This window comes from Pygocentrus nattereri, chromosome 14 (assembly GCF_015220715.1).
Source record: "Pygocentrus nattereri isolate fPygNat1 chromosome 14, fPygNat1.pri, whole genome shotgun sequence".
Taxonomy (NCBI): Eukaryota; Metazoa; Chordata; class Actinopteri; order Characiformes; family Serrasalmidae; genus Pygocentrus; species Pygocentrus nattereri.
The window spans coordinates 28703607-28730242 of NC_051224.1; the positions used below are offsets into that span (position 1 = coordinate 28703607).

The 26636-nt window shown below is 40.8% G+C and overlaps 1 protein-coding gene across 4 annotated transcripts in view; it reads right to left on the bottom strand.

The window, feature by feature from the left end:
* The window catches only part of LOC108431930 (heme oxygenase 2), a 37471-nt gene that overhangs the window by 8451 nt on the left and 2384 nt on the right, over positions 1-26636 (bottom strand). For 2 of the 4 annotated variants that reach the window (XM_017705422.2, XM_037544538.1), the window contains exons 2-26: positions 25673-25856; positions 25066-25164; positions 22330-22415; positions 21834-22013; positions 20893-21075; positions 20715-20809; positions 18362-18470; positions 17378-17515; positions 16876-17034; positions 14173-14238; positions 13974-14065; positions 13777-13837; positions 13311-13505; positions 12406-12537; positions 11618-11743; positions 11407-11540; positions 10982-11097; positions 10054-10254; positions 9734-9921; positions 4991-5143; positions 4239-4400; positions 4048-4137; positions 2013-2114; positions 1872-1919; positions 745-1311 (exon numbers count right to left, since the gene is read on the bottom strand). In XM_017705422.2, coding sequence (XP_017560911.1) covers positions 1228-1311; positions 1872-1919; positions 2013-2114; positions 4048-4137; positions 4239-4400; positions 4991-5143; positions 9734-9921; positions 10054-10254; positions 10982-11097; positions 11407-11540; positions 11618-11743; positions 12406-12537; positions 13311-13505; positions 13777-13837; positions 13974-14065; positions 14173-14238; positions 16876-17034; positions 17378-17515; positions 18362-18470; positions 20715-20809; positions 20893-21075; positions 21834-22013; positions 22330-22415; positions 25066-25164; positions 25673-25856 — 3183 coding nt within the window. In that variant the 3' untranslated portion in view covers positions 745-1227. Of the gene's footprint in view, positions 1-744; positions 1312-1871; positions 1920-2012; positions 2115-4047; positions 4138-4238; positions 4401-4990; positions 5144-9733; positions 9922-10053; positions 10255-10981; positions 11098-11406; positions 11541-11617; positions 11744-12405; positions 12538-13310; positions 13506-13776; positions 13838-13973; positions 14066-14172; positions 14239-16875; positions 17035-17377; positions 17516-18361; positions 18471-20714; positions 20810-20892; positions 21076-21833; positions 22014-22329; positions 22416-25065; positions 25165-25672; positions 25857-26636 lie in introns of those variants that run through there. The other 2 variants (XM_017705427.2, XM_017705428.2) reach the window with 2 other exon arrangements.

The following is a 26636-nucleotide window of genomic DNA, read 5'->3' on the forward strand; positions in this document are numbered from 1 at the left end:
GGGAAACAGATAGGTGAATGAGTGAGGGTAAATAAGAGAAACTGCTGGCACAATACGAACAGCGATGACAATAAAAGTGGAAAAAGTTCTATCCCTAAGGCGTCACTGAGGCCAGTAATAGGCCCTATATAATATAATAGGCCGTAACTACAACAGTGTGCGTATTATATTTAAACAAAAGAACAACCACGACCAGAAAACATTTGTTCTAGTGTTTGCCACTTACAGTGAGCAGGGGATATAAGGGGTTCATCTAGGTAAATCAGACGCTCTCTAGCTATTTAACTAGCTAGTATACCATATTTGACCGTTTTTACAAAGTGCTTGGCTAGGGGGTTTAAAGACATCACTCCGCAATGCTTCGCACATCTGAAGGATCTGGACCGCAGTCAGATAAGCGGATAAATGGCCAACGTCACTATTTGCGGTAAATCAGTTTATGAAGCAGTTCGCCAGCTGCTAGGTTAGCAGGTAACAAATATAGCCAGCTAGTTAACTAACGTCAGTTAGCCGGTTAACCGTTTAGTTTACTGTAATTAACAGGATCAGCCAGAGCAGCTTTAGCGATATGAAGCTAAATTGCTAACGTTAGCTAACTAGCCGAACTAGCGGTTCCCAGTCGCCTTTGTTGACATGGAGAACTCGCAAAGATGAGCTACAGCCTGCTCTATAGTTACAGCCACATACGTGTGTAACACGTTACCTGTAAATGTGGTGCTTACTAGAGTAAATAAACACGCTTACCTTTAATTTCTACTTCGTATTTCCAGTTTAAACGAAGGCAGGGCTTATTCGCCGATTGATACCACGTGTTTGTCAAGTGCAGCTTGAGTAGGACGCTGGAGACGCTGTGCGGCCAACAAATCATTTACATGGTGAAATTTCAGAATATGATTTGTAGATCAGCGAATATGTGAGTCTAAGAATATGGGATGATTGAAGACACATTCATTGTGCATTTTTTATTTTTAAGAACACAGTCTCTTCATTGATTTCCATCCGTAAAATTTTGCAACAAACGGCTGTGCTATAATATGATTCGACCTTTAATTTCACACTTCAGCTACCATTCTGAACTGCTTTTACTATTCAGACAGGTCAACACTGTAACACTAATCTAGAATCTGTGCTTAATGCAGATGAACAGAATCACATTTTATTGTTATTTTTCCCATCATACATATTATGAAACGTGCATAGCTTTGCTAGAAATAAATTGCATTATTGCTATGGAAAAGAAGGATTTCCAAATCCAACACGATCCTGCAGCTCTCTGATCTCCTGTAGTAGTGGCTCATCTGGGAAACTGAACTGTGGGGTCAAAGACAAAAAGTTCATTTTATCCAGGAGGTATTTTATGTTTTACATACAAATCTAATTGCCTTTCTGAGTGCTAGCATGCATATTAATTATGTAACTTATTTGTCACTTTTGAGTATTGAGTAATCAAGTAATAAATTTTCATCCAGATCAGTGGTGCCAAATATTTATGACCTCCCAACTCTTATAGTCCACCTGTCCTGCACATTTCCATGAACTCTCTGCACACCTAGTACACCTGATTCTCCTAATTAAGGGCATGGAAGTTATCTAATGATTTACAGTGTATGCAAACAAGGGCGAGAGAAAAAAGGTATCATATCTACTCATGAGTCATCGGTGTAAGACTGTGAAAAAGTGATAAGATGAACAATAAGCATGTAAGTTGTGCTACTAACACCAGTGCAATTGATATTTGAAATGGCCAGGACCCACCGGCGTGTGTTACTGCAGATGTCTATGACTTAAGAATAATTTGTCCAGCTTGCATTGTAGTTCTGGTAGTTACTAAATTATAGGCGTAAAAAGTTGAGGGATTTAAGAGCACTGACCTTTAAGGCATATTTGTATGACTGCTCTGCCTCTAGTTTCCTTCCAGTCTGGAAAAAACATAACATTAGATTTCCTAAGTAAACAATGTTTTTAGAGAAGAATGGTCTTTATGTGATTATTGTTATTCCACTTTGACTCACCTGTAAACAAACCAATGCCAGGTAGCCCCAGACCTTCGGGTTTCTATTATTGAGGGTGTTGGCTTCAGACAGAGCATCCTCTGCCTCAGTCAGTTCCCCAAGCTAATTTAGCATCAGAAGCAAACATGCATGACTTAAACGTGGGAACAGTGCAGTGAGCCAAAGCAGTTAGATGTCATCCAGCTACATCATAGCAAGCATATCATTAAGACAAGATAGAGTTTCAAAAGGGGTGCTACAATTTATGGCCAAAGGCTTTTACCACAAGCTACGCTAAGTTGGCATGCCAAGTTAAACCGATATACTGCCAAGCAGGAATCTGGCTGAGGGTGAGTTATTTATATCAAGTTTCTGTCTGAGAAGTTCAGACTACACTGTCCTACATTCAGTCCTCACTGGGAAAGAAATCATACCTCAATATAATATATCAATATAAACCTTGTTTGGTCATTTGGACATGATGTTTAATTCAGAAAATTATAATACTGGTCAACCAAATGCACTTGCTGAGTATTTAAAGGCTTAGCTACAATAGAGAAGCTGTACAGATGATACCACTCATCTGTGATTTCACCAGGGGCTGAATTGGAATTTAAGAAGTGGGGAAGCCAAACACAGACATCAATTTACATTTTAAGTTTCAAATTACTAAATAAATATTTAGTTTCTAGTACGCATTACGTATGATGACATAGTTGACCCAGTTTTACATGTCATATCATATGCACTTGTTTGAATGTGAAAATCAGCATAACAAGAATAGGATCCTATCATATATACATACAGTGCCAAAAGAAAAACAAATAATCATGGATTGTTATCGGGGAATGAGGATGCAATAGGTACATGGATTTCATGATGACTCTGTAATAAATTATTTAAATTTCTATCAAATCATAGTACTGGAACTTAGCCCTTCTTTAGGGATGCACTGATAGGGGAATTGTGGAGAGATTTACCTGGATTAGCATTATAGAGAAACATAACACTTATTTTTAGGGTTAAAATTCTAGCACAGTAGCATGCATTTTGCTCTTTCTGAGTACAGCAAATACGTCACCAAATACTAGTCTGACATATCTGTCATCTGTCCAGTGGCAATATTTTTTTTCATCTGCTTATACCAATTTAAGTATCATTTTGATTTGATTTTTGATTTTCATTCCACCACATTTCAAAGTCAAATGTCTTACTTTTTGCTCCAATACATTATGCAAAATCTGTTGTTCCTTTTGGCTTATGTATGCATAAAAACGCAGCATCAAAACAAAAGAAATGCAGAACAAACAGCGGACACTTTGTTTTGAGCTTGTTTTGACCTGTTGGACATACCGACCCAGTGCAAGCACACGGTTTAACATGAGTGTAGCAACATAAAATTTTGGGAGCACCTATTCTTACATAAATGATGGAAGAATCTCCTGACTCTAACCTAACTTTGTGTAAACAGACCACAATTTAGAAATATGTACACACAATTTTTAACACTTTTTCAAAACTCACTTTTTTTAAAGCAAGTTCTAATTAAATTTGGTTGATTCTTGGTTCTACCTAATGAAAATTGTATGCCTTTAGTGTTTTGTGCTTTTGATCATTTTAATAGACATCAACGTCAGACTAATTAACAACATTATATTAAAATATTGGTGTCACAACAACAAAATGAGTTGATAAATCAAGAGTCTTGTTGGAAAAATGATAACAGGACATAAGAGCCATAATTAATCTTTTAGTAGTTTCACTTTTGATACTTTAGTGCATTTGAAGGTAAATACTTTAGTACTTTTAATCACGTGGAGGTCTAAAGGGAGGAACTTCTACTTTTAGTGGAGTAATATTTTACCTTGGGTATCTCTACTTTAACTCAAGTACATGTTTTTTGTACTTCATCTACCACTGCCAATACACTTCCATTATCACTGTGCATCCCTACTCTTTTAAGTCATTGAATTAAACCTAACATGGTGTGCTCTGACATAGTTTAACCCCTAGATCTCACTGTCTCTTTTGGTTGTGGAAATAATGAAGAACTTACCCTGTAGCAGGCAATGCCCAGACCTAGCCAAGTCAGACAGGAGGGAGTGCTCCTGCAGGCACGAAGGTATGTTGTCTTGGCTTTTTCATACTGAAATGGATTGAGAACAAACAATTCAAAGTTTACATTTAAAGTCTTATACTACATGAAATGCAGAACAAAATGCATCTGTGTTACAAATACCATTATACCTCTCTGCTTTGTAAGTAGATGGAGCCCAGACGGAGGTAAACAGTATGTGTGTCTGAGGCATCCGTCACAAAGTCCAGTGTTCTCTCATAGCACTTTTGAGCTTGATTATAATCCTTCGTCAAGTATTTTAAGTGACCATAAAGCGCCCATGCATCTGGATTCTAGATAGAATTGAACAAGTTGACTATCACATTAAAGGATATGAACCTAGTATTTTGTATGGGCAAAGAGCACCTTCCCTAGCTTCTTATACTTAAAGGTTTACTTCATCAGCACAAAAACAATATTATCACAATGAACACATTACCTATTAGCTAGGTAAGACTAATATAGCGAAAAAAAAGACTAATAGATTAAAGTTTAGCAAAGCTGTTGTAGTCAGCTTGAAAAAGCCATTGTGGCATTAAACAAGCATTGAAGATGTTATATAGAACTCTGTAGCACAGTGTTTTTCAGAATTCACATTACTGTTCATCAAAGTTGTCTCACTACAACATCTAGCACGTATTTCGCAAATGCATTATACAACCACAGGAAATCCTAATCCTGACTGCTAGACTAGCCAGTGATCTATAGGTTAATAAAAACATTTGAGCTTGCATTAGTGTAACTCTTACTTCAGTCACTGAACAAGAAGCTTCATTCATGTGAAAGATACCTGCAGAATGCAGTATACCCATATGTGGAAAATAAAACTTTGTTGGGTAGCATTAAGGCTGTTGAGGTTTTCCAAAGGATACACACAGCATACCTGGAAGCTGTCATTGAGACTCTCCTGCAGACTAGCTTTAGCACTGCTGTACTGTCCTTGGAGGAGTTTCACATGGGCAAGGGCGAGATGATATGAACTGCTTGGACCGCCATCTGGACACAGCAGCTGCTGAGCCAAAGCTCTCTGGGCCATCTTGCACACATACAAAAAATAGTATCTCTAAATAAAATTTCATAATGAAAAATAATAAAATTTCAATGAAAAACATTTGGGAACCCCAGGACAAATTATACATTTCGTTGATTTATGAAGTGAAAAGAAGTAAATACAATCTAGTAACCTATTTATTTTATATGTGATGAATATACAAGATAAAACAATGTTGTGGCATGTGCAAAGGTTTGGACACCCTAAGTCAGCTTGCAAACACTTTACACATCTTTTTAATTTTATTTTAGTACTGTCACCCACTCTTCCTTGCTGAATGCTTCAAATTCTTGGGAAATCTTGCATGAACAGCTTGTTCAAGATATTCCCACAGATTTTCAATAATGTTCAAATCAGGGGACTGTGAGGACAATTCCAAAAGCTTCAGCTTGTGTTTCCTAAAGTAGTTCATAGTGGATTTTGAGGAGGTATGTTTTGGATCATTGTCCTGTTGTAGAAGGCATCCTCTTTTCAGCTTCAGTTAATCAACAGTGTCTCCTTTACTTCCAGAATTTGCTGATATTTAGTGGAATCCATTCTTCCATTTAATGCTCTGACATTTCGGTACAGCTTTTCCCTGCTTTGTAGGCATAAATTACCTTAATTTTAAGATCTTCTGCTAGCCATTTAGAGAAGCCCATGGTTGTTGAGTGTGAGCGCAACGTTTTAAGAGTCAAAGAATCAATTACACTCTATAACAATTCTTGACCTGACTAAAAAGTCCTGATAAATCTATTAAGGCCTAATGCCCATCCATCCATCCATTATCTTCCGCTTGTCCGGGGTTCGGGTCGCGGGGGCAGCATCCTAAGCAATGAAGCCCAGACCTCCCTTTCCCCAGCCACTTCCACCAGCTCTCCAAGGGGGATTCCGAGGCGCTCCCAGGCCAGCTGGGCGATATAGTCGCGCCAGCGTGTCCTGGGTCTTCCCCGGGGTCTCCTCCCAGGTGGACTCGCCTGTGACACCTCCCGAGGGAGGCGTCCAGGAGGCATCCTAACCAGATGCCCGAACCACCTCAGCTGGCTCCTCTCGACGTGAAGAAGCAGCGGCTCTACTCCGAGTCCCTCCCGGATGACTGAACTTCTCACCCTATCTCTAAGGGAGATTCCAGACACCCTGCGGAGGAAACTCATTTCGGCCGCTTGTATTCGCGATCTTATTCTTTCGGTCATTACCCAAAGCTCATGACCATAGGTGAGGGTGGGAACGTAGATCGACCGGTAAATCGAGAGCCTTGCCTTATGGCTCAGCTCTTTCTTTACCACAACAGACCGGTAAAGAGCCCGCATCACTGCTGACCCAGCACCAATCCGCCTGTCAATCTCCCGCTCCCTTGTACCATCACTCGTGAACAAGACCCCGAGATACTTGAACTCCTCCACTTGAGGCAAGAGCCTATCCCCGACCCAGAGAGGGCTCTCCACCCTTTTCCGCCTGAGAACCATGGTCTCGGATTTAGAGGTACTGATTCTCATCCCAGCCGCTTCACACTCGGCTGCAAACCGATCCAGCGAAAGCTGAAATTCGCGGCCTGATGTCCCCAATAGGACCACATCATCTGCAAACAGCAGTGATGTGACCCTGAGGTCACCAAACTGGACACCCTCCATCCCTTGACTGCGCCTAGAAATTCTATCCATAAAAATTATGAATAGAATCGGTGACAAAGGGCAGCCCTGACGGAGTCCAACTCTCACTGGGAACGAGTCTGACTTACTGCCGGCTATGCGAACCAAACTCCAGCTTTGTTTGTATAGGGCCTGAATGGCTCGTAGCAAAGAGCCATGTACCCCGTACTCCCGAAGCACCTCCCACAGAATACCCCGGGGAACACAGTCGAATGCCTTCTCCAGATCCACAAAGCACATGTGGACTGGTTGGGCAAACTCCCATGAACCCTCCAGAATCCTGGAGAGGGTGAAGAGTTGGTCCAGTGTTCCACGACCAGGGCGGAACCCGCACTGTTCCTCCTGGATCCGAGGTTCGACTATAAGCCGGACTCTCTTCTCCAGTACCCCTGCATAGACCTTGCCAGGGAGGCTGAGGAGTGTGATTCCCCTGTAGTTGGAACACACCCTCCGGTCCCCTTTTTTAAAAAGAGGCACCACCACCCCAGTCTGCCAATCCAGTGGCACCGCCCCCGATTCCACGCAATGTTGAAAAGGCGTGTCAGCCAAGACAGCCCCACAACATCCAGAGCCTTGAGGAACTCAGGGCGGATCTCATCCACCCCTGGAGCCTTGCCACCAAGGAGCTTCTTAGCTACCTTAGCGACTTCGGCCTCAGTAATGGACAAGCCTATTCCCATGTCCCCAGACTCAGCCTCCTCACTGGAGAACGTGTCGGTGGGATTGAGAAGGTCCTCAAAGTACTCCTTCCACCGCCCAATGACGTCTTCAGTCGAAGTCAGCAGCACACCATCTCCACTATATACAGTGCTAGTGGCACACTGCTTTCCCCTTCTGAGTCGCCTGACGGTTTGCCAGAATCTTTTCGGAGCCGACTTAAAGTCACTTTCCAAGGCCTCACCAAACTCCTCCCACACCCAAGTTTTTGCCTTGGCGATGACTGAAGCCGCAGATCGCTTGGCCTGTCGATACCTGCCAGCTGCCTCTGGTGTCCCACAGGCCAACCATGCCCGGTAGGACTCCTTCTTCAGCTTGACGGCATCTCTCACCTGGGATGTCCACCACCGGGTTCGAGGACAGGCACCAACTACCTTACGGCCACAGCTACAGTCAGCCGCTTCAGCAATGGAGGAACGGAACATGGCCCATTCTGAGTCAATGTCCCCCACCTCCCCCGATATCTGGTCAAAGTTCTGACGGAGGTGTGAGTTGAAGATCAATCTGACAGGTTCTTCTGCTAGACGTTCCCAGCAAACCCTCACTATACGTTTGGGCTTGCCTGGTCTGACCGGCATCTTCCCCCACCACCTGATCCAACTCACCACCAGGTGGTGATCAGTTGACAGCTCAGCTCCTCTCTTTACCCGAGTGTCCAAAACACATGGCCGCAAGTCTGATGACACGACTACGAAGTCAATCATTGAACTGCGGCCTAGGGTGTCCTGGTGCCATGTGCACTTATGGACATCCTTGTGTTCAAACATGGTGTTCGTGATGGACAAACTGTGGTTTGCGCAGAAGTCCAAAAACTGAACACCACTCGGGTTCAGATCAGAGAGGCCATTCCTCCCAATCACACCCCTCCAGGTCTCACTGTCATTGCCCACGTAAGCGTTGAAGTCCCCCAGTAGGACAATAGAGTCTCCAGGAGGAGCACTTTCAAGCACCCTTCCCAAGGACTCTAAGAAGGCTGGGTACTCTGAACTGCTGTTCGGTGCATAAGCACAGACAACAGTCAGGACCCGTTCCCCAACCTGAAGGCGTAGGGAAGCTACCCTCTCGTCCACCGGAGAAAACCCCAACATACAGGCACCGAGTCGAGGGGCTATGAGAAAGCCCACACCTGCCCGCCGCCTCTCACCATGGGCAACTCCAGAAAAGAATAAAGTCCAGCCCCTCTCAAGGAGATTGGACCCAGAGCCCAAGCTGTGTGTTGAGGTGAGCCCGACTATATCTAGCCGGTATCTCTCAACCTCACGCACCAACTCAGGCTCCTTCCCCGCCAGTGAGGTAACGTTCCAAGTTCCAAAAGCCAGTTTCAGCAACCGAGGATCAGAACGCCAAGGCCCACGCCTTCGGACACTGCTCGATCCACAACGCACCGAACCCCTACTACTGCCCCTCCCATTGGTGGTGGGTCGATGGGAGGGGGGACTCATGTAACTCCTTCGGGCTGGGCCCGGCCGGGCACCATGAGTAAATGCCCGGCCACCAGACGCTCGCTGGCGAGCCCCTCCCCCAGGCCTGGCTCCAGGGTGGGGCCCCGGTAACCCTGTTCCGGGCAGGGTACACAAGTCCTGTTTTTGTGTCTTCATAGGGGTTATTATGGATCACACTTTGTCCTACCTTATTGAGGCACCTAGGACCAGTTTGCCATGGGAGACCCTACCAGGAGCTTTTGCTCCAGACAACATAGCTCCTAAGATCATTCAAGCACGCAAACCCCTCCACCACGATAAGGTGGTGATCCAAGGAGAGGTAAGGCCTAATGAATTAATAAAATTCTGCATGTGCTTGCCTTCACCTTGACAGGTAGTACAGACCTACCTATAAGGCAGAATTGGCAAGTACTAAATTGGGGAGAGAATTTCTTTTAAGACCTCTGTCATATAATTTCCTAAAAAGCACCGGATCTCCTGCCTGAATGACTATAGAGCAGTTGCACTAACATCTGTAGTCATTCAAGTGTTTTACTTCAGCTCCTCAAAATCATGACTTATGCTCTTGAGGACTCTCTGCAGTTTGCATATTTCACGTTATTATGAAAAAGCATTCCAACAGCAACATAAAAGAAGACAGAAAGAAACTTAGGACTATGAATTGTGAATTAATTGACACACAAAATTGTTGAAATATCTGTTGCAAATACTGTAGATTTATTATGATAAACAGGTCTGAACAGGCCTGTACATTAGCTAATATGATTTTGTGTAGCTTCACTGCTCACCTGTAAGGCATAATTCTGCAGCAAAAATGTCACTGTCTCCATATAGATAGTGGTACTGAGTCTGGTTGATTGATTTTGTTGTAGGACATCAGGTTTAGGATCAGCATTTGCATTGTAATCTTCCTCTGTTTTAATCACCTGGCTGCTCTGAGCCCCAAGCTCTAATTTATCACCATCCACTTCCACAGCTGTAACATAAAAAGTCTTAGCAAAACACCAGCTATGGTGAGGTGTATATGTCCTGTTGTTTAATTTGACATGAGGAAAAAAAAAAGCAAAGGCATGACTGACCAGTTTGGTGTGGCTAATGAGCAGCTCACCATGTTTGTCCACTGGGTTGGCCAGAGACTGCCTAAACTTCACTTCCTCCTGCCTTCCACCTTCTGTTGGGGTCTGATTGTCATACACGGTCTCTTGTCTGCACCCTGGACTGCACACCACAGCTGTCCTCAGCTGCTTGGTGGCTTCTCCGAAAGCCATTTCAGCTCGAATTAAGTTTTCCTGTGCCAGGTAAAATAGGCCTGTACACATTCAACCAGTGGTTATGGTGTTAAATAGTATGTCAAACTTTATTTTAACAGGCAAGTCACTATCAAAGAGATCATGGAGATCATGTTTACATTCACATGAAACCAAGAAGAATGCAGTCATATGCAGAAGTTTGTGAAAATAAATACACTTTTTTAACAGAGAACGCACATATGCAGATTGTAATGCACAATTCCATGTTATTTGCTGATTTCAATATATTAGGGAAAATGTAAAACAAAAAACGTAGCCTGTGCAGAAGTAATGGCATATTTTATACATGTTAAAAATCCAACATGTTAAAAAGCAGAAATTGTACACTAAGGTTTACAGAAGATTGTTATATTTAAATTGGTAGAGGATGTGTTAAAATATTTTTACTTAGTAAAGCAACAAAATATGCAATTTGTTCAGGGGTGTTCTAACATTTGCATGTGATGGTATAAAAGAAATCTGTACATCCTGTAATAATATGTTAATGTGTTCTGAATCCAGCTCAGTCATTTAAAATCAATAGGTTATAATTTAATTTTATTCAGTATTCTTAGTAACTAAAACCTTACAAACTCATTTTTGAGTTTAAATAATGTTGTACATCAATTTCCCACAATGTTATTCTGTCATAATTATAATCAAGTTGCTAAAGTAAAGATATGTCTTGTTAATACCTTAAAGTACCTTTGTTAATACCTAAAATTTCTCACTTCTTTGTGATCTTACCAAATAAGGTCCACGCAACTACACAACTCGGCTCTATACACGTGGCCCTCTCAAAAAAGGTCTCAGCATCCTCATAACGGCCACTCATCTCTGACAAAATCCCACACATAAGTAAACTGCAAAGAGATGGGCACAAAAAAAAAACATTTCTTAAAATTTCTCATATAGTCCTTAACTTTTCCATTTTTTTTCAAATGGGTTGGTTTTCTATGGACAATCAATACTTGATTGAAACAAAAAATAACTATACAAGAATAGTTTGTAATATCTACATCCACATATAAGTTATTATTGTATACAAAATAACAAAAATAATTAACATAGCAAGTGATTTGGAATGGAGATGTAAGTGTGATCTATGTCCATGAGAACCAGTCTTTACATAGAATAATATGTGTCGTTTCTGAACAGCTCCTTTCTCCTACCTGGGTACATTTACTTGCTTGATGAATACAGCCAATTGGAAACATTCCTCAGCCTTCAGGTAGTCAGCTGTCAGCATGTAAAAGACTCCGTAATCAAACCAGTGTGATGGATTGCTCCGATCTCGAGCCAGCTGCTGCATTGACAGAGTGAAAAGAGGCTTTTAGTCTGCCACATGAAAACTTGTCAAGAGGCAACAAAAGTGACATGTACCTCCTGGTAATACTGGGCAGCCAACTGGTATTCCTCATTAAGCAGGGCCTCCTTGGCAAAGTGTCTGAGCTGACTGCAATCCAGCAGTGGCTCAGGTTGGACTTCTGGGGCATCAGCTGAAAGGGTCTGCAGAAAGATCATAGTAAAAAGCATAATCTCATGAATAGCAAAATGAATATGCCTCTGAAATGATACTAGTATGACTGACAATGGAGGCAAAAAGCTTGTACTAGTTATCATGAACTGTAAGTGCCATAATGCCAACAGCTTTTATTCATTGAAAGACATGATAGCAAAATGTCTACACAGCACAGCAGTTGAGAAGTTAAGGAAATATTCCTTAGTCTTTTCAACCAAATATCTACCTGCTGCATCTACAGCATTGCCACTGACATTTCCTTGTACTTTTTAAATAATAAAAAACCTATTGATTGAAACACACTTTTGATAGAAGTCAGCAGGAAATTGAGCACGTGCCCACTCCATTCTCTTGCATTTCTCCATTTTAGTATTTTCAGTCAACAGATTTTCTGATTTGTTACTAGCAGGTTCAGCAGGTAGCTGCTTGCAAAAGTGTGTTTCCCATCAGAAAAACAATGTTTGATGCCCAGATGTGCATAAACAAAGATGTGTGGATAGCCAGTCAGAATGCCACTGACAAAATCCTGATAGTTGCAGCCATTTTACAATAATATCAGATTTTTCATACCTCTGTCTGTGGAGCATCTAAGGCTAAGACTACCCACAAAGTGACAGACTGGTTGCTGTTTTGTTTGGGCATAGCCTACCTTATTGAGTGCAGCATGCATCTCGTCCACTAGAAAGACATAGAGCTGACTCAAAAACACCTGCAGCTGCTCTGCGTCTGTAAAAGCCTCAGTCCTCAGCATTTTCTCTCTCACGATTCGTACCACTGAGTACTTGGCAGCAGTCACCACCACAGACAGAGAACAAAAGGTGTTACTGTTATATGACACATTCATATTTAGTCCATTTCTAATCAAAAGTTAGATGGAATCACCCCAAGAACATGTTACATGAAAATATGGATTTAGTCACGTTTAGCATTTTTGTGTACAGTGCAAAAATTAGAAACCACCCTTCATTTATTTCATTTTCAGCCAAAACGTTTTCAAAACTGGACTTTTCCAAAATTGGAAACATTAAAATATATAGACAAAATGGGATTCCATGCAAGATGTGGGAGACCACACAAAATTGTCCATCATATAAATAGTACTTAAACCTGCTATCTTTAAGAGACAGGAGAAAAACAAGCTTTGTTCTTGGCTCAGATCTGAAAAAAATCCACAGTTGTTTCTGTTCATCCTTCCACTGTGAGAAGGATGGACAGAACTCAACACTATGAAAGAATGTGCAGCTACCAAGAAGCTGTTACAAAACTGCTAATTAAGCAAAGGAGCCCAGACCTTAACTTCACTGAATGTGAATGTTGGATCATAAGAAACAGAAAAAGCAAACCAGCTACTAAGACTGAATTGTGGAGATATAACCCTGCAAATTTCTTGGAAAAACTGACAGCGAGACTCACAGAAAGAACAGATTCTGTAATTAGATGTTACATTTATTTTATTCTGCTTTTTTCTGAATAATTAATTGACTGAAGGGTCAATTGTGTCTGATCCTTATCATTCATTAACTCTTTAAATGATTTATTTGGTTTTGAGCTTACTTTTATTTGCTCCTTAAAGGCAAAGTACTTCCCAGAGTAGTTGAGTTCTCCTAATAGCTGTCTCTTGCGCTGCTCTTCGGTGGCAGAGTCCAGAGGCTTTGCTCCGGGGACAAACAAATCTCCAAACATCTGCTGGTACTGCTCCAACACCTGAGCTCCCACACTCGCTATCTGAGCCTGATAATCCTGTACTGCCTGAACAGCAATCATTTCAGAAGTGATTAGAGAGGCTACAAGTAATTCAGTTTCTAGCCACAAGAGGGCAAAATAGACAAATGGATTGTGAATATAAAATGAAAACATGATCATTGTGTGCATGACAGTGTGTGTTTGTGACAGAAATAGAGAAAGAGGAGAAAAAGAGCAATTAACAATATATGTTAGAGATAGCATGTATGTGTGAGAGACAGAGTAGATACAGTATGCATATGTGTTGTGTGTGCAGGAGTGTTTGCTCCTTTCTTACTCTCTCTGCTCCTGCTGGTCGTTGGGGGAGTGGAGGCCTGGGTGGAATCAGTTCCATCACTCTGTGGCACAAACAAGCCCACCACTCATTAAAAATGTAAGGTTTCTGAAAGTACGCTCATAAAACGCTGTAAAACCACACAATTAAAGAAATGCCATAAGTTTTCATGAAAGTGTTTTTTTTTTTAGACTTTTTACCGTTTTGCCAGCTCCTCTGGTGGTCTCTTTGGAACAAGTGGTTTTTCCAAGGCAATTTCAATAACAATGTATGATCTTGAATCTGCATACATCTGACATATATGACAGACTTTACCATTAGCTTCAAAAGGTTTAAAGGCTCAGTCTAATGTTCAAACAGAAAAACATTTTTATTGTTTTTCTCCTCAAATAGACTGACCTGTCCTTCTGCATTGACTTGTGGTTCAGCGTCTGTTATACTCTCGCATTGGTCCAGTTTTCCTGTCTGTAAACACAGGATATCAATTATCACTTCCTATAGTCTCTTTTGCCATCTGCTGCCAACAGTGTTTTCACCTGAGACCATGAATTATTTCAAACATTTCCTAGAAGGCTTCCAGATGAGTTAATGCATTGCATGGTGAAAGAGAGTACATTAGTGTGTGTGTGTGTTTTCTGTCTGGCAGGCAGTTGCAGTGTCAGATGCTCTGTTGGTGGCGTGGCTCTGCGTTTTTTTGCCCCAGTCCTTCTGCTGGACTGAGCTGTGGGGGTTTGTGAGTGGAGGTGGGAGGGCTGCTGAGCTAACGTGATGATTCACCCCTCCGCAACAAGGCTACCAATCTGTCGCTATCACAGCTAATTGCTTTGGGAAGCTCACTTCTGCCAGAGATCCGGATCCAATCATAGAGGGATATTAAACACCATGCCAAGTGCTGCATGGAAGGGCAGAAGTGAGCATCTGCATCTCCAAACAGCTTAATGGAGGAATAGGATTGGTAATTAAATCAATGCTTCTACTTATTAACATTGCATGATTTCTGTGATCATATGCTATTCAGAGCTTCTTAGAAGAGATATTGATTTATTTAATGATGCTAAATGAAAGAAAGGAAAGAACACTAAACTATCCTTTTAATCCACTCCAACTGTCACTCTGACTAGACACAGATTGACACAAAACGTAAAAGAACCCTTTCAGCAACTTTTTATGTATACAGTAAGAAAACCTGCAAAGTTAAAACAGAATTCCATCGATTTTCAAAAATATTTGCATAATTTAAATATGTATTATTAAATGAAATAGTTATGAATATACCATTTCCAACATTACAAAGAAAAACTGGTTATTTTGGATAGTACATAAAATGGCTATATTTGCATTACAGGCATAATCAATCAATCAATCAACCTTTATTTTGACTTGGAAGTACACTGAGGGCAACCCTCATTTTCAATGCAGCCGAGCATTTACAAAAACAGGGATTGACATGACAAGGAAAATAATATCTATATTTAATCATTTTAAAATAAAAGAACATTTAAAATTAACAGTGGAAAAAAAAGATAAAAATAATAAAAATAAAACGAGGTTTAATTGATAAGAGATTAAGATCAAAAGAAGATAAGACATTAATAAAATATAATAATAATAAAAACTAATTAAAATAACCTTGAGACCATGTTCCTGTTTCCATCACTGTAAAGAAATCAGACAAACACCAAACCACACTGACTTTGTTTACATATCAACGATTGAATTATGCAGAAATTTTGGAGAATTGGTGGAATTCACCTTTAAACTAAATTGTCAGAGCTAAACTCTTTTGGAGGGCACATCCTATGAGCTAAATCTCTGTTAAGTTGTCACAGTAACTGAATAGCTATTTGAGGAGCTGTTGCTGTTTACCTCATGACTGACTGAACTCTGCAAAGACAACACAATACAAAGACTACCCATGCCCTTATTTCACTAATCTGAAATGAATAAAATGTAATATACACTGCTCAAAAAAATAAAGGGAACACTCAAATAACACATCCTAGATCTGAATGAATGAAATATTCTCATTGAATACTTTGTTCTGTACAAAGTTGAATGTGCTGACAATAAAATCACACAAAAATCATCAATGGAAATCAAATTTATTAACCAATGGCGGCCTGGATTTGGAGTCACACATGAAATTAAAGTGGAAATGCTCCTGATGAGGTGGCGGATGTTCTACTGAGGGTTCTCCTCCCAGACCTGGAGTAAAGCATCCGCCAACTCCTGGACAGTCTGTGGTGCAACGTGTCGTTGGTGGATGGAGCGAGACATGATGTCCCAGATGTGCTCAATCAGATTCAGGTCTGGGGAATGGGCAGGCCAGCTTCAATGCCTTCATCTTGCAGGAACTACTGACACACTCCAGCCACATGAGGTCTAGCATTATCCTGCATTAGGAGGAACCCAGGGCCAACCGCACCAGCATATGGTCTCACAAGGGGTCTGAGGATCTCATCTCGGTACCTAATGACAGTCAGGCTACCTCTGGCGAGCACATGGAGGGCTGTGTGGCCCTCCAAAGAAATGCTACCCCACACCATTACTGACCCACTGCCAAACCGGTCATGCTGAAGGATGTTGCAGGCAGCAGATCGCTCTCCACTGCGTCTCCTGTCACATCTGTCACGTGTGCTCAGGGCACAGGGCGCAGCAAACCTTCTTGCCACAGCTCGCATTGATGTGCCATCCTGGATAAGCTGCACTACCTGAGCCACTTCTGTGGGTTGTAGAGTCCGTCTCATGCTACCACGAGTGTGAAAGCACCACCAACATTCAAAAGTGACCAAAACATCAGCCAGAAAGCATAGAAGTGAAGAGAAGTGGTCTGTGGTCCCCACCTGCAGAACCACTCCTTTATTGAGTGTGTCTTGCTAATTGCCAATAATTTCCACCTGTTGTCTGTTCCATTTGCACAACAGCATGTGAAATTGATTGTCAGTCAGTGTTGCTTCCTAAGTGGACAGTTTGATTTCACAGAAGTTTGATTTACTTGGAGTTATATATTGTGTTGTTTAAGTGTTCCCTTTATTTTTTGAGCTGTGTATATGCCATATGCTGTGAAATCTGAATAGTATCTGATGAATACTAAAATGGTACCTTTCTAGCCACTTCTTTGTTGTCTCTGCTTGCCTTAAGGGTCTCAAAGACTTTGCTGGGTGCTGCCTTGCAGGAGCCCACAGAAGATGGGGGACGAGGCCGGCCCTGTGCAGCTGGTGCCTTCATGCTCTCCCACAGAACACTCATTTTCCTCTTGGTCTTCCAGTATTTTAAAAAGTTCACACAGAAATTGCAACCAAACATAAGAATATTGCTCTCAGGTATAAGGGGAAGGTTAGGATAAAGAGCACAATAGTTAAAGATGTGAAAAAACTAATCTCTGACAGAAACCCACACATAATTAAACTGCGAAGAGACTGCACAAAAGTAACATTTCTTAACATTTCATATATAGCACTCAAATTTGGTACCCAGGGAGTTAGAACAATATTAACAAGATGTAAAAAAATTGTAAAAAAGATGTAAAAAGATGTTTTGTACATGATAATCTAGTCAGAAACTTAATTCAATGAAGATTCTTATTCTCTTCTAATTCTCTCACCTTCAGCAGCAGATCAGAATCATAGAATGGGTGAAGCACATATGCTCCACGGACACACTTTGCACCAGGATACAACAAAGGTGCCAAGTCCACATAGGCCACTCCATGAAAAGGAAGCTGGATCTCATCCTCTGCTTGCTGTACAAAACAAATCCACAATAGGATCATAGATGTTCTCTACATACATGTTTTTCCTGACACTGAAAAATAATGGCATTTTTGATTATAAATAATTTAAATTAAAGTGTGGTCTCTGATTTTTGCACAGTAAAGCACATTAAAAAGTCGGTAGACACCAGCTCATCCAGCATTTTCTCAAAATCAGTGGTATAAATAGGGAGTTTGTCCCTCTTTGCTGAAGTAACAGGGGATTTGACTGCATTCACCCATTAAAACATTAGTGATGTCAGATTCTGATGTTGGGTGATTAGCTCTGGATCACAAACAGCACCTCTTATCCCAAATATGCTCTCTCACTTCAGAGAATGCAGTTCCATTGCTCAACAGCCCAGTGGTCCAGCCAGTACTTGGCACTGGACATGGTGACCGTAGGCTAATGTACAGCTGGTCCAGAGCACCCTGTTCTAATGGCAATGCTCTTCTATGGAGATTAGACTGATTGTGAATTTCCCCGGTGTGGGACTAATAAAGGATTATCTTATCTTATCTTATCTTATCTTATCTTATCTTATCTTATCTTATCTTAGACATGTGTGAGCTACTGAATGCATGAATGCTAATCTAAGAACAGCAACCACATTTCCCGCGCTAACATCTGGCACAATGCCAGAAGTCATGCAGCTGCATTCATTAGGAAAAGACAGGCAAAAAGCAGTTCTGCATTCTTGTAACTCTCATTCTCATATATTTATAAATACTCAAATGCATGTCTCATTATCTCCACTGTATGAAAAATAAATGGAAATGAACACAATATAATCAGAAAGAGATATAGTTCAGTTCTGTTTGACAGACTCTTCTTACAGTTTTTTCTTTGCTTGCTTTTCCCACAGCCACTTTGGCAGCTCCAGCTTGAGGAGATCTCATAACTTCCACCGGCCACAGCCTGCATTCTGCAATCCTGCGGGTCAGACTGAAAGACGGGACGAGAGATTGTTGACACCAGAGGGGCAGGTTCAAAATGCAATAAACAAACAGATTTTCTTAAGCCCCTTAAGGAGGAATTCCACTCTGAATTTTCAAAATTTCTGCATTATAAAATCATCATTGAGAGTTGTTTGGTATGAAATGCCCTTTCTAGAGAAACTAGTCAGAATGTCCAATAGTCTCAGATACTGTTTGATGAAATTTTTGAGATAAAATTGAGATTTAAAGCATATTTTAAAAGACATTCATGGTGGAAATGTACATGCAAGGCATTGTAAAGCAAAATGTTACCTAAGTAAATGTTTTTTTTTTAGATTTAATACTACTTTACGATTATCAACATATACTTTATTTATAATACAACCCCAATTCCAATGAAGTTGGGACGTTGTGTAAAACATAAATAAAAACAGAATACGATGATTTGCAAATCGTTTTCAACCTATATTCAATTGAATACACTACAAAGACAAGATATTTAATGTTCAAATGTATACACTTTATTGTTTTTTGCAAATATTCACTCATTTTGAATTTGATGCCTGCAACACGTTCCAAAGAAGTTGGGACAGGGGCATGTTTACCTCTATGTGACATCACCTTTCCTTTTAACAACACTCAATAAGCATTTGGGAACTGAGAAACTAATTGTTGAAGCTTTGTAGGTGGAATTTTTCCCATTCTTGCTTGATGTACAACTTCAGTTGCTCAACAGTCTGGGGTCTCCATTGTTGTATTTTGCACTTCATAATGTGCTACACATTTTCAATGGGAGACAGGTCTGGACTGCAGGCAGGTCAGTCTAGTACCCGCACTCTTTTACTTTGAAGCCACGCTGTTGTAACGTGCAGAATGCGGCTTGGCATTGTCTTGCTGAAATAAGGAGGGACGTCCCTGAAAAAGACGTTGCTTGGATGGCAGCATATGTTGCTACAAAACCTGTATGTACCTTTCAGCATTAATGGTACCTTCACAGATGTGCAAGTTACCCATGCCATGGGCACTAACACACCCCCGTACCATCAGAGATGCTGGCTTTTGAACTTTGCTCTGATAACAATCCGGACAGTCCTTTTCCTCTTTGGCCCGGAGGACACAACAATCATGATTTCCAAAAACAATTTGAAATGTGGACTCGTCAGACCACAGGACACTTTTCCATTTTGCGTCAGTCCATCTCAGATGAGCTCAGGTCCAGAGAAGCCGGTGGCATTTCTGGGTTTTGTTGATATATGGCTTTCGCTTTGCATGGCAGAGAACTGTATTCACTGACAATGGTTTTCTGAAGTGTTCCTGAGCCCATGTGGTAATATCTGTTACAGAATGATGTCAGTTTTTAATGCAGTGGTGCCTGAGGGATCGAAGGTCATGGCATTCAATGTTGGTTTTCTGCCTTGCTACTTACTTGCAGAGATTTCTCCAGATTCTCTGAATCTTTTGATGATATTATGGGCTGTAGATGATGAAATCCCTAAATTCCTTGCAATTGCACATTGAGAAATGTTGTTCTTAAACTGTTTGACTATTTGCTCACGCAGTTGTTCACAAAGTGGATGGTCCCTTTCAGAGATGTTCACTTTATACCCAATCATGACACTCACCTGTTTCTAATTAACCTGTTCACCTGTGGAATGTTCCAAACAGGTGTTTTTTGAGCATTCCTCAACTTTTTCAGTCTTTTGTTGCCAGTGTCCCGACTTCATTGGAACGTGTTGCAGGCATCAAATTCAAAATGAGTGAATATTTACAAAAAACAATAAAGTTTATCCATTTCAACATTAAATATCTTGTCTTTGTAGCATATTCAATTTAATATAGGTTGAAAAGGATTTGCAAATCATCGTATTCTGTTTTTATTTATGTTTTACACAACGTCCCAACTTCATTGGAATTGGGGTTGTACATATTACCTGCAAAGTTTCATATATAATATATTAAAAGCATATAAAATAGATATGTAGGTTCAGGTGGTTTTAGATAGCAAATACAATGGCTATCTAGGGGTCTTTAGCAGGTGTCTCTAACCCTCAACTCCTTGCAAATAAATCTATGACTTAGTTGCAACCTTAACCTATGTGATAAATGAAGAACTTTAGGAGCATCTACAATATAAAAGTGTACAAAATGTACATAAATGCAGAGGAAAAGTGTTCTCCAAGAAATGAACTAGAGAAACCTATAACAGCAGCAGTAGAGTAGGAGATCATTAGGCAAATGTTGTTTCACTCACCATGCAGCTCCTCCTGCATCTACAAAACAGCGACGCTCTGTGTCCCAGCTCACTCTCTTCCTGTTACACTCAGCTTCGGCTCGGAATTCCTGATCCTGTTACACACATAGTGATCAACTATCCCTGCAGGCACACATTACATACAAAGAAGCGGTAACTTTGAAATATCTCTGAGCACCTCAATGCTAGTAAGATCTCCATCTTCTAAATCAGTGAGCTCGCCTTCAATGCAGTTGCCTGGGATGAACTGCGCATCTGGGGCTAGGAGTGGACTAATGGGCCATTTTTTGGGTCTGGGTACAGGCTCTCTCTCACCACCCATTTTTAATACACCATTGGAGAACAATAAAATCTGCTCTTTCTGAAAGAACAATGTGTAGATTATTAAGACATACATAGATGGAAAAAACACCCATCTCAATGCAGATGAGCAGCATAAAAGGAATGGTCTGGTCAAGAACTGCATTACTTTGGGGCTTTGAAGCAAATTAAGAAGTCAGCAGTATACTTTGAATGATTAAAGAAGTAAATCCAACTGAACCAAACATGCTGTATTAAGTATGCTTAAAAAGTGTACATCCTTCTGACACAGGCAATGATGTGGACCAATCGCAGTCAGGGAAAGGTCTCAGAACAAACAATACGTGATTAGAAGCTTTGTTAAGCAGCCAAGGCACACTGCACTGTACAATTTCAAACTATTATGTTGTTTGATCAAAAAGTTAGTTTTGCTTCAAAACATCCTTTTTTGTTTGAAGTATAGCACCTGGCCTCTGTCACTCAAAAAGATTTTTGCTGATATAGATTTCCATTAATTGTTACTTTCATTACTTGTACATGTCTTGTCTGATTGACTACATTTAAGGTAAAGGGAAAAAAACATGTAATCTTTACTTTTAGCCTGACCATTCTTTTAAATAGACAAAGAAATAATTCATGGGCTGGTTACTGTTGTTGCCAGATTTCCAATCTCCAAAACAATAACTTTTTATGGAAGGAAATCTTAGGGTACAGCGGTACAGTCTATGGAGTGAAGCTGAAGTGCCTGCAGACATACCATTTTCTAATTTATGTAAGTTTTAACAGGACTAGACGGTGCTATGCTCTATTCCGTCCTACCTCAGCGGTAAGGGGGACTTGCAGAGCAGCTACATAACTGCAAGAAGGCCCAAGGGCAAGGTTCCAGACATCAGGCACAGAGTATGCTGTTTCCACAGTGACTGCTAGCAGATTGGACTCAGAGAGCTGGGAGTCTGAGAGCAAAGGCTCTGGCACACTGACTGTCACTTCCAGTGTTGGCTGTGAAAAGAGCAACGCAAATACAGTGTGGGTCTTATTGTATTAATCACTATCTTTAGAGTAAGAACTGAAACAGACATTTGGGAATATTCTTCCTATAAATAGGACATTGAAAGGCAGAAAATGCCAAAATCTAAAGATTTCTGTGATTTATGATTCTGGATAAATATGGTCACACAAGTGTGTGTATGTCTGCATATGTATTCTCATACATAGCTAATGCACTGCCAAAAATAATACCAGGGAAGGGAGTACAGCCAAAGAACTCCACCATGGTTTATTTACTACAATGCTTATGGTTTCCCCATTCCTTTACCTTAATTCCTTCATCTTGTAAAGAAATCTCAGAGGGTGATCCAGGTGCAGGATGAAGCACCACAGTGGAAGAGAAGCTCCATTGCCCTGTAGTTCAAAAAAACATTTACATTTATGCATTTGGCAGACATTGTCATCCAGAGTGACATATTATCAATTATGTTACAGATATAGGCAAGTATAGAGTTGGACATCTTGCCCAAGGACTCTTATTGCTAGTGTGGTGTGGTTGCCTCTCTGCTGTGTAGAGAAGAGCGGTGTTACCCACTATGCTATACTAACCATTGCTTCTTTTGTTCTCTTTTTTTTTTTCATAAAATAAACTGCTTCAAGCCTCCTTGCACATAGCTAATCTACAAGCCCAGTTCCAATGAAGTTGGGACGTTGTGTAAAACATAAATAAAAACAGAATAAGAATTTGCAAATCCTTTTCAACCTATATTCAATTGAATACACTACAAAGACAAGATATTTAATGTTCAAACGGATAAACTTTATAGTTTTTTTAAAATATACACTCATTTTGAATTTGATACCAGCAACTCATTCCAAAGAAGTTGGGACAGGGGCATGTTTACCACTGTGTTACATCACCTTTCCTTTTAACAACACTCAGTAAGCATTTGGGAACGGAGGACACTAATTGTTGAAGCTTTGTAGCTTTGTTTGTAGCTTTGGAAATCTTTCCCATTCCTGCTTGATGTACACCTTCAGTTGCTCAACAGTCCGGGGTCTCCGTTGTTGTATTTTGCACTTCATAATGCGCCACACATTTTCAATCGGAGACAGGTCTGGACTGCAAGCAGGCCAGTCTAGTACCTGCACTCTTTTACTACGAAGCCACGCTGTTGTAACACGTGCTGAATGCGGCTTGGCATTGTCTTGCTGAAATAAGCAGGGATGTCCCTGAAAAAGACGTTACTTGGATGGCAGCATAAGTTGTTTCAAAACCTGTATGTACCTTTCAGCATTAATGGTGCCTTCACAGATGTGCAAGTTACCCATGCTATATGCACTAACACACCCCCATACCATCAGAGATGCCGGCTTTTAAATTTTGCACCGATAACAATCCGGACAGTCCTTTCCCTCTTTGGCTTGGAGGACATGACGTCGATGATTTCCAAAAACAATTTGAAATGTGGACTCGTCAGACCACAGGACACTTTTCCACTTTGTGTCAGTCGATCTCAGATAAGCTCGGGCCCAGAGAAGCCAGCGGCATTTCTGGGTGTTGTTGATACGTGGCTTTTGCTTTGCATGGCAAAGTTTTAACTTGCACTTGTAGATGGAGCAACGAACTGTATTCACTGACAATGGTTTTCTGAAGTGTTCCTGAGCCCATGTGGTAATATCTGTTACAGAATGATGTCAGTTTTTAATGCAGTGGTGCCTGAGGGATCGAAGGTCACGGGTATTCAATGTTGGTTTTCTGCCTTGCCGCTTACATGCAGAGATTTCTCCAGATTCTCTGAATCTTTTGATGATATTATGGACTGGAGATGATGAAATCCCTAAATTCCTTGCAATTGCACATTGAGAAATGTTGTTCGTAAACTGTTTGACTATTTGCTCACGCAGTTGTTCACAAAGTGGATGGTCCCTTTCAGAGATGTTCACTTTATACCCAATCATGACACTCACCTGTTTCTAATTAAGAATTGAGAAACATTGTTCTTAAACTGTTGGACTCACATAGTTGTTCACAAAGTGGTGAACCTCACCCCATCGTTGCTTGTCAACGACTGAGCCTTTCAGGGATGCTCCCTTTATACCCAATCATGACACTCACCTGTTTCCAATTAACCTGTTCACCTGTGGAATGTTCCAAACAGGTGTTTTTTGAGGATTCCTCAACTTTTTCAGTCTTTTATTGCCCCTGTCCCAACTTCTTTGGAACGTGTTGCAGGCATCAAATTCAAAATGAGTGAATATTTGCAAAAAATAATAAAGTTTATCCGTTTGAACATTAAATATCTTGTATTTGGAGTGTATTCAATTGAATATAGGTTGAAAAGGATTTGCAAATCATTTTATTCTGTTTTGTTTCATGGTGGCGTGCTGGGTAGCGCTGTCGCATCGCAGCAAGGAGGGCCTGGGTTCGATTCCCCAGCCGGGCGACCAGGGTCCTCTCTGTGTGGAGTTTGCATGTTCTCCCTGTGTCTGCGTGGGTTTCCTCTGGGTTCTCCGGTTTCCTCCCACAGTCCAAAGACATGCAGTCAGGCGAATTGGACATGCTACATTGCCCCTGGGTGTGAGTGTGTGAGTGACTGTCTGTGTCTGTCTGTCTGCCCTGCGATGGACTGGCGACCTGTCCAGGGTGTATCCTGCCTTCCGCCTGAAGACTGCTGGGATAGGCACCAGCACCCCCCTGCGACCCTGACGGAGAAGCGGCTTAGAGGATGGATGGATGGATGGATGGATTCTGTTTTTTGTTTATGTTTTACACAACGTCCCAACTTCATTGGAATTGGGGTTGTATTTCCATTAGGCCAGAACCAACTGCAGGGCAAAGATACCACATCTCACAGTGTTTCAAACCCAGTCAAACAAAACAATTTGAAAATACTTCAACTAAAACGGTGAGTGAAAGCTACTGGCCAGCAATTAGCATGATCCCAGTGGTCAGCATTATCTAAACATTAATGGCTGCTAGCTTTAATACAAAATTGGCAAAGTCTTTGGGAAAGATTTCTTATGCTTGTAAGAAGGAAATCAGTAAATATGTAAGTTTTACCACGCAATAGCGGGAGCAGATCAACAATAGCCTGGCCCAAAACAGAAGTCTTCTCTTCTTTCTGTTTCTTCTCCTTTGGTAAGACTTCAATCACTGTTACTAGGGAGTCACAAAGACAGATTCCATCAGTCCTTTGTTTTTCCTTCCAAACAAAGGGATTTAACAGCAGAACTACACATTAACATACCATATTGTGATTATCTTAATGTATTACAACATCATTTGCAATGGGATAAAACTCAATAGATGTTTATTAATTTCATGTGGTTGTGTTCAGGACCCCCTCAGCCCTGAGGGAGAAATGGCTTAGAAAGCGTGTGTGTGTGTGTGTTCAAGATAGAGCTACATGATTTTGACTGGATTTACGATTGCCAGAGGTGTGTCAGGAGATTTAAAAACTGCATGATCTAACAGCACTGCCCCAACAAACACCAGCATTCTAAAGTACATTAATCATTCTACTGCTGAGGCCAGTATGCCACGTCACTCTAACTGAAACAGTTAACAAAATGTGAAAGAGTAAACAAGCTCATTGATTAACTGACTGACTAATTTAGAAACTGAATGAAGACAAAATGACAAATACAAGAATTGCTTATTGACTCACATATGATTGGTTTATGTGCCAGGTCGTCTAGAGTATAGCCGACATCAGAACATTCGAAGCTGCAGGTAAAGTTGTAATTCATACACTCATCCACAGGCACCTCCAGCTTATGAGAGTCTCCAAGAACAATCCCGTTAAATTCAACTCGCACAAAGTTGAGAAAAGGCTCATTTTTAATACCTCTCTGTAAAGTAATATTGTCACAATTTTTGTCATAATTATAAAAGAAGAATCTGTATAGAAAAAAAAAGATTTTTACTCAACCCCAAAAAGCTCCTTACTGGACACACGGCAATAGGCTGTAGATGGATTCAGGTTTATGGCACACACATATAAAAAGCCAAGAATGGCAAAACTATAAATCTAATTTGCTACTAAAGCTTAGAATTAACAGACTATAAAGCATCTACTGAATTCCATAATTTTTTCAACATTTCTGCATAATTAAATCATTAAAATGTAATGTTGAATGTACCAAGAGAAACTTGAATCAGACTTGAGTCAGAAATGTTCACAGTGGTAGTGATAGGAACAAGCCATCCAAAATCCTTAATACTTCTTAAAGGCATGTTGTGCTTATTGTTTTATGGTAGAGATAAGTTCATTTTTAAAAACTGATTTATGGCGTATAATAGGGGTGGGAATCTTTAGGAACCTCATGATTTGATTACGATTCAGAGGGCTGCGATGCGATTACAAATTGATTATCGACCTTGATGTTTTTTTTCTATACAGGATTTCTATTTTCCTAATGTCTGAGGACTTGGTAGTTTAATATTAATATCTAAAATATTTTTCATTAATAAATCAAATGAAAGTGATGTGGCAAGTGATCTAGAAGGCTCTCATTCACCGAGATGCTGCTGCCACTAATCTGTGATAAAGTGCGCAGTTACAGTGAAATAAGATCCAGTGGTGGTGGATGTCCACGAAGCACGTTACAGCCAACCTTCCCATTTACTTT